The sequence below is a fragment of the Fukomys damarensis genome, unplaced genomic scaffold (genome assembly GCF_012274545.1).
Source record: "Fukomys damarensis isolate Sample0158 unplaced genomic scaffold, DMR_v1.0_HiC HiC_scaffold_37, whole genome shotgun sequence".
Lineage (NCBI taxonomy): Eukaryota > Metazoa > Chordata > Mammalia > Rodentia > Bathyergidae > Fukomys > Fukomys damarensis.
The window spans coordinates 2,823,959-2,832,231 of record NW_022900949.1 but is presented as its reverse complement, the minus strand read 5'-3'; the positions used below and the strand labels follow the sequence as shown (position 1 = coordinate 2,832,231).

The 8,273-nt window shown below is 55.0% G+C and overlaps 1 protein-coding gene across 1 annotated transcript in view; it reads right to left on the bottom strand.

Moving 5' to 3' along the window:
* LOC104849313 (rho guanine nucleotide exchange factor 18-like) overlaps positions 1 to 8,273 on the bottom strand; it is a 37,810-nt gene that overhangs the window by 17,040 nt on the left and 12,497 nt on the right. Inside the window, exons 7-9 of the mRNA XM_033759798.1 lie at positions 8,107 to 8,184; positions 7,366 to 7,468; positions 7,109 to 7,250 (exon numbers count right to left, since the gene is read on the bottom strand). Coding sequence (XP_033615689.1) covers positions 7,109 to 7,250; positions 7,366 to 7,468; positions 8,107 to 8,184 — 323 coding nt within the window. The remainder of the gene's footprint in view (positions 1 to 7,108; positions 7,251 to 7,365; positions 7,469 to 8,106; positions 8,185 to 8,273) is intronic.

Below are 8,273 nucleotides of genomic sequence, written 5' to 3'. Positions count from 1 at the left end.
GAAGCGGGAGGCCACTCGGAGCCAGCGGCGCATGCGCGGCCCCGCCAGGAGGTGTGACCCGGAAGGGGGCGGGGCTACGTCCTGCACCTGGGGCTTGTCCTTAGGCTGGGTCCCCAGCTGCGGGGAAGGAGCGCAGGGGCTGGGGAGACCTCTGCTACGCACCAGTGGGCTTGAAGGGCATTTTTAATGAGTGGGCCGAAGGGAGCCTGGCTGTCGGTGAAGATGGGCGGCCCCTGGGAAGTGATGGGGTGGGGGCGTTTGTGGGGTCAGTGGGTGGCTCTTGAACTGGGGAGTCCCGAGTTGCGATCGGCCGCGATCAGGGAGACTGGAGGGACGTCTTGTGGGGTCATTGGGGACCTGGGGTATCAGTGGAATTGGGGAGGGAGGCCGTGGAGTCAGGGTCTGAGTGTTGCGTGGGGAAGCAGCGAAGGGCTGCCGTGGATGAATTCGGAGCGGGACGGAAGGGAGCCCCGCTAGAGCTGGGCCCCTGAAGGAGATGTGGCGAATGGGCGGGCCTCGGAGAGGGGCGAGTCTGTTGCTAAGGAGCGGCCCAGCCTACAGAAAGGCGGGCAAAAAAACAAAACAAAACGAGTCATGCCCTTCTCAGGCGGTCTCAGACACCCCACTATAGTACCATCAGACACCCCAAGCACAGACACCGGGGCTGGTACTGCCCAATACTCAGCACAGGTCCCAGGCACTCCCAGATACATCCGGCACCACAGCTAGCTCCACTAGAAACCCCCAACCAGTTAGAATCTGAGAAAGCGCGCCAGACTTCACAAAGACACCGGACACTGCTACCTAGGAGGCGTCACATACCCTCCGATAAGCTCGCCCCTCGGTTTAAGTCCAGCCTTCAGGGTCAAGAGGGGAACATGTCTGAGGAATCGGGGGTCCCAGAAACATACAGGCATGCTGCACCAGACACCCCAACTCAGTGGAGGTGTGGGGTCACAACACAGGTACTTCAGAGGGCTCACCGAGTAAGGAAATGGGCCTCCTCTGAGTCGCTACGGCTTTTGCATTTTATGTGAAAGGCAATGGGGAGCTACTGAAGATTTTAAGCAGGAAGAGGGCATGAACCTCATGTCTATATAGCCAACGAAAGTTATAGAAACCTTCAGCTTGACGCAATTATCCCCCTCAATATAGAAACCAACTTTCTCAAGAAGCCCGTCAGTGCTTTGTTTTGTTTTGTTCAGACAGGGTCTCTCCATGCAATTCAGGCTGGCCTTCAACTTACTATGTAGCCCAGGGTAGCCTGGAACTCATGGCAACCCTCCTGCCTCAGCCTCCCGAGTGCTGGGACTACAGGCGTGGGCCATCATGCCTGGCTGTCAAGGAGCCTGTTAGAAAGAAGTGCTTTTCATCTTTTATCCATCCAAAAAAAGTCCCCCTAGGGGGCTGAATGGCCCCCAGCTGAGAGACTGGCTTTTGAGATGCTCACATAGTCAGTCACATACCCTTATTCAGGTCTCCTGGGGGAGCTGGGCTTATACTTTGTCTTAGAGGCTCAGGAAGAGATGGAAGAGGAAGTTGCAGGAATGGCAGTAAGGAGGCAAGGCACAGGTGAGGTCCCTGGCGACCTGAGGGCTACAGGGTGGTCGGGTCACGGAGCCTGGGGTGGCCGAGCGGTAGATAAGAAGTAATCACCGGAAGTGGATCCATTCTCTGTTGAACATGCTGCCGCTACAGCAGGGAACCCCCACCCTGGGCCTCAGACAGGTACCATGTTAGGGACTGAGTGCTAGGGATAACAGAAGGTGAGGGAGAGAAGATTCACCGGTAGCCACAGCCCTGGAAGGCACCCGGATATCCCCAAACCACACCCCGCCACTGTGGGAAAACTGTCTCTTCCGAAACCAGGCCCTCCCTAGTGTCCAAAAGACACTGAAGACCCCCGCTCTGCAGGTCAGACAGTAACACCCGGCTTCCACCCTCAGGGTGTGGGACTGTACTGAGGATGTACTTGGTGTGCCTGTTCTCAGTCTGGTGGGAGAGTGACCCAGGGCTCAGGTGCCACCTGCCTTCCGACACCGGCGTGAAGGGCTGTGGTCACAGCACGGGGTGAAAGTCTACAATCTAAGTGCTAGTGTGGCCTCTTGCTGGTGGAAAGGCCTTGGACCGCAGGTGTGGCATGGGGAGGGAGAGGAAGAGGAGGAGGAGAAGGGAGTGGGTGACACATGATACCCCTGCCCTGAGCACTGGGCACCATGCTAAACGGTGCCCGCATGACTTCTTTTACACAAATGCAATCTTTCTTGACCTCAAAGGAACCTAGAGATCAAAGCATTCCATCTCCAGCACTCGATGCCATCTTCAGATGGAAGAGCTCAATTCCTCCCAGCCTAAGAGTAGGCTAAATGTCACGATCTGCTGCCAAAGGGTAGAACAGATGAAGAAGAAGAGGAGGAGGAGGAGGAGGAGGAGGAGGAGGAGGAGGAAGAAGAAGAAGAAGAAAAAAGCAGTGACCTGGAAGATGTTACCACCCCCAGGCTGACATCACTAGCGAAACCCATCACAGTCAAGAACAGAGGAGTGGGCCGGGGATTTAGCTCAGTGGTTCCTCCTCCTGCCTCGCAAGCGCAAGGACCTGAGTTCGATCCCTGGTACCAAAAAACAGGAAAAAAAAAAAAGAAAAAACAAGAGGAAAAGATGGAGAGATCCTTGCAGGCCAAGGGAACTATTAAAGAGAACGGAGGGTCCTGAATTGGCTCTAACGAGAAACAAAAGCAAAGCACACGAAATCAAAGCACAACCTGAAGCTGGGTAACGGCACTGAACAAATGTTGGCGCTTAAACTAAGACCAGAGGCCAAATAATATGCCATTGAATAATCAGTGGATCCCAGAAGAAACCAGGGGAGAAATTTAAAAAAAAGCTTCCTAGAACGAAGTGATAACAGGAGCCCAAGACACCAATTTCTCCTGGGCCCAGTGAAAGCAGGCAGACAGGGAAGGTGAAGGCTGCAGGCGCCACATGGAAAGCACAGAGTTTCTCAAATAGAGAAACCTCTGATGCACCTCGAGGCCCTAGAGAGACAAGAACAACCCAAATCTGAAACTAACAGGAGGAGAGTTGATAGATCAAAGTGGAAATCAGTGAAATTGAGATGAAAAACAAAATAGAAGGGTTGAATGAATCAGAGCTGGCTCTCTGAAGGTATGGGAAGGGGACCTGGAGATAGGGGAAGAAGTAAAAGGATGAGGATGCTAGTTTCCAGCCAGGTGTGGGGACCCATGCCTGTCATCTCAGCACTTAGGAGGCTGAGACAGGAGGATCGCCTTGAGTTTGAGGCCAGCCGGGGCTACATAGTGAGACTCTGTCTCAAAAGACCAAACAAAGATACCAGTTCCCCATGATGCATGTACCTACTATGCATTGCAAAGATATGCTAATAAAAATGCTTTAAAAGATAACTTTTGAAAAGATAAAATCAAATATAAGAAAGATTTTTTTGTTTTGTTTTTTTGAGGCAGGGTCTCCCTTTGTAGTTCTGGTTGGCCCTGAGCTCACTATGAAGCCCAGGCTGCTACCTCAGCCTCCTCCTGAGCGCTGGGGCTCCAGGTGTGCGCCACCACGCCCGGCTAAAAAAGATTTTAATATGTGGAGAAGCTGGGTAGGGGGGCTCCTTTCTCTGCACTTTTCTGTAAACCTGAAATTCAAAGTGTGTTTCAGGGCCAGGGATTTAGCTCAGTGGTTCCACCACCTGCCTCGCAAGTGCAAGGACCTGAGTTCGATCCCCGATACCAAAAACAACAACCACAACAAAAAGTGTGTTTCAGAAAAATTAAATGACATCCTGTGGCAGTGAATTGGCCATGAGGGGCTCAGGCTCTGAGTGGGAACCCTTACTTGGGTGAGAACTTCTCACTGGGTGTGGGGGCAGCACCTACTTGGGAGACTGAGGCAGTAAGATCAGACTGCTCAGGCCTGAGTTTGAGGTCAGCTTGGGCAGCGCAGCAAGACCATGTCTCCAAAAAGAAGAAGAAAAAAAAAATCAATGGGCCTGAGTTTCCTTATCTCGAAGGACAGAAGTATTGGCCAGAGCCATTGTTCTTATTTGAAGGAAGACTTCCGGGATTGTGAGGGACAATTCCGGAAGCAAGAACCCTTGTCCACCACACTGAGCGTGTGAGGCCGTGTTGGTCGGTGGCAGACTGTGGTCAGCCGCCCCGGGCTGCCTTGCTTGCTGCTGGATGAGCCAAAGAGCCTGAAGCAAATATGTACAGAGGCTGAAGTTCTGCCCAGTACCCGCAAACTGCTCCGGTGAGACCTGGAGCACACACTCTTGTGCCTGTGTCCCAGAACATGAGTCCTCAGCCCTGTACATTTTGGAGGGTGGGTGGGTACCGGGGATCGAACTCAGGACCTTGCACTTGTGAGGCAGGCGGCAGAACCACTAAGCTAAATCCCTGGTGCCTGCCCTGTACAATTTTTAAAAATAACTCTTAGCTTGCAGGCCATACCCAAACCAAATAAAAAGCTCAGTAGTGGGCTGGACTGGTCCCTATGTGCTCCTCGGGGGTGCTTCAAAAAGGTTTAAAGGGGCTGGGTGTGGTGGTACATGCCTGTAATCAATCCCAACGCTCAGGAGGCTCAGGAGGCTGAGGCAGGAGGACTGCCGTGAGTTCAAGGCCAGCCTGGGCTACGTGGTGAGAATCTGGTTTAACAACAACAACAACAACAAAAAAAAAACATTTAAGGGAATGGCAGGTGCCTGGACTGAAAACCGGAGCCTGGGTCAGAAGGGTCCCAATCAGGGATGACCTCTGGTCCTGGGCCACAAGGCCAGAGATGCCACTGGACACCCAGTACACTGCGATTCAGTGCTCAGGATCTGCCCAAGGCCAGGACTCCCCAGCCCCAGGGGGCAGCAGCGCCAAGCCGGAAGCCTGGCCTGTGGAGCTGCAAGCTCTTGGCAAACTCCAGTGCTGTACAGCTCACTGGGGATCTTCTTCTAAAACGCAAATTTGTGAGTGTGTGTGTGTGTGTGTGTGTGTGTGTGTGTGTGTGTGTGTGTGTGTGCGTGTGTGGTGCTAAACCATATCCTCAGCCCTTTTCACTTGGAGTCTCAAAAGTTGTTCAGGCTTGTCTTGAACTCTTGATCCTCCTGCCTCAGCCTCTGGAGAGTGCTGGGATTACAGGCGTGAGACCCCAGGTCCAGCAAGTTCCGGATGCATCTAGAATGGGGCCTGGGGCTGAGCATTTCTGCATCTCTAAAGCCAAGGGTAATGGTGAGGCTACAGGTTCTGGTACCATATGGACTCACAGACCCTGTGAGGACAGGAAGATGGGGTTTAAAGACCTCAGGCTCTTCTTCTTCTTCTTTTTTTTTTTTTTTTGAGACAGGGTCTCACTATGTAGCTGAGACTGACCTGGAAGTCACTATGTAGTCCAGGCTGGTCTGGAACTCACAGCGATCCTCCTGCTTCAGCCTCCCGAGTGCTGGGATTACAGGCATGCACCACCATGCCCAGCGACCACAGGCTCTTTTCAAGGAGCAGGGAGAGAAATAAAAATCCACTGGTAAGTGAGGAGTCAGCCGCGAGGCTAAGAGGCGAGGGTTTCGCTCCAATGGGTGTTGTTGGAACAGACACTCGGGTGGGGGCAGGCTCTGGGACAGGCTCAGCGTGTGCAGCCCTGGGTCCCAGTTTCTGGTTCTCCCTCCCTGCTGCCAGCCGACTCCCGCCTGTGGCTGGAATCCAAAGCCCAGGGCAGACCCAGCAAGCCTCAGCCCTGCAGGCGACAAAGGAACGGAAGCTCCCTGTTGCTGAGCTCCTGGACTTTGAGGGACCTCACAACTCTGTTAGAGACTCTGCTCTCCCTGCAAGGACATCTAAGCCACCTTGGCAAGGTGCCACCTCACTGGGGCAATTCATCCCCTGGTGGGGACCTCTGGCGATATCTTGAAACTCTTTCTGCAGTCCTGAGCCTTGAACCCAGGGCCTTGGGCATGCTAGGCAAGGAGTCTACTACTGAGCTATGTCCCCAGCCCATGTTACTTTATGATTTTATTTTATTTATGATAAGGTCTAGCTAAATTTCACCGGCCGGCCCCAAACTTGTAATCTTCCTGCCTCAGCCTCCCCCGAGTGGCTGGCATGACAGGTGGGCACCACCACGCCCAGCTTCTCCGTCCAGTTTCTGAGCAGAGACCCTGGTTACCGGTACCCCACAATCTGGGGGTTAGGAATTCCCTTGTTAACGACGAAAGGGCCCCCCTCGTTCACAGGTTGTCGGCCTAACCTCCCTCCCCAGGCGTCCGCAGGTGATCTTATTTGGTTTTTTGTTTTTCGCTTTTTTTTTTTTTTTTTTTTTAGACAGGGTCTCACTATGTAGTGAGACTGACCTGGAACTCACTGTGTAGCCCAGGCTGGTCTCGAACTCCCAGCGATCCTCCTGCCTTAGCCTCCCAAGTGCTGGGATGACAGGTGGGAGCCACCATGCCCGGCTAGGTGATCTTATTTGCAAATGCAGTTGTGGCACACGCATGGAGAGCTGAGACCACACCGGGGTAGCGTGGCCCTGAGCCAACAGGACCAGGTCCTGGCAGGGCTAAAAGTCCAGACATAAGGAGGTGTCGCGGCCCGAGACCACCCAAATGCCTCTGTCCGTGGTCACCTAACCCTGCTTCCCTCCAGAAAGCCCGAGAAAGCTGTCCATGCAGGGGAAGAGGAAACACAGCGGACCCCCGAGTCATGAGCAGCCTGACATACAAATGACTTGGGTTATGACCAGAAGGCCACCTTTGGTGGTACAACGTCTCGAGTTACGACCCAAATGCCGGCCGCCTGTGCTTCCAGATGGCCTCAGATAAAGACCTGACCCGTAAAGAGTTCTGGAAAGAACATTGCCACATCCTTTTCCTGTGTGGGGTTCACCGAGAAAACCTGGGCCAGTGTCTCTCTGAGGACCCTGAGACCGGCCTGTGTACAGCAGAGAGACGTTGAAGGCTGGGTAGACGAGCCTGCGCCTTCACGACCAGCTTGAGTTACGACCAGCTTGAGTTACAACCAGCCCTCCAGAACCAACTGGGTTCGTGCAAAGGAGGCTGAGGCGGCAAAGAAGAGGGAGGGTGGGTGGATTGGGGTGCGGGACTCACCGGGACTCAGGAGCGGCTTGCTGCACAGCGGGCAGCTGGAGTGGCCGGCGAAGGTCCCCCGCACCAGCTGGTGCCCGCTGGTGCATTCCCACTTCTCCCTGCTGTCCGGAGCCTTGTCCTTCAGCTGCGCTGGGCTCTTTCCCTGCAGGGACGGGCTGGGCGTCAGGCGCCTTCTGCCCTCTCCCGCCCTGTGCACCGGCCCCGGCAGAGCTGGAGGCAGAAGTGGGGGCCCCGTCCCCTCCCGGCCGGCCCCTGACCTTCTCCTTCTGCCTGGTGACCCGGCTGCGGAGGGAGCTCAGACTCCGCTTCACCCTGGTGCTCCTGGTGCTCTTCTCACTCTTGGAGGCACAGTCCTCGCTCCTAGAGGCCGGGAAGGGCTGCTGGGTACAGGGCTGCAGGCCCGGGAGTCAGTCCTGCGTCCACCTGGGCTCTCTGGCCTCCTCCTCCTCCTGCCTTGCCCTTGCTGTGGTCCCTCCTGGTTCCCTTCTGTCCTCCCTGGCTCACACAGTCACGGAACCAACATTCAGAGAGGCCTGCAAAGTTCCCAGAGCTAAGGGGCCTGGCTTTGCAGGAGGCAGTGAAACACGATTTCAAGCTCGAGGTTCCAAACGGCTGGAAATCTCAGCTTTGTCCGCCTCTGACCTTGGCCTCTCCACCCCCAGGCCCAGGTCTAATCCACCTTTCAATCCCACCCATTCTTATATCTGACCCTCTCTACCAGCGCCCTCATCTAATATAAACGCATAGAATCAGGGAACGACAAACAAGCCCGCGCTGGCTGAATCTCTTCCTTCTTCTAGTGCACAAGGCTCCCGAATGGTCGCTACTATTCCCAAGTGTTTGTTCAATGAGCATCTGAGGGAGGGAAGGAGCCAGAGACCTCTGTCCTCATCTGGGGACCCAACCTCCGCCCCTAGACCTGATTATACCCCAAGATCCCATGGCATCCAGGATAAAGTCTGTGCTTGGGGACCCGGCAAGGGCGGCCCCTTACTCACTCCGACAGGAACTCGAACCAGGTGAGGCTGGAGTGGGGCGCTCCGGGGCTGGTGGCCAGGTGAGCCCTTTGCCGCGCCCTGCGGGTCGGATGGACAGGCGCGCGGGTCGGAGGCCGGCTCTGGCGCTCACTGTCCGCCTTGGGTGCGGACTGCAGTCCAGGACCACG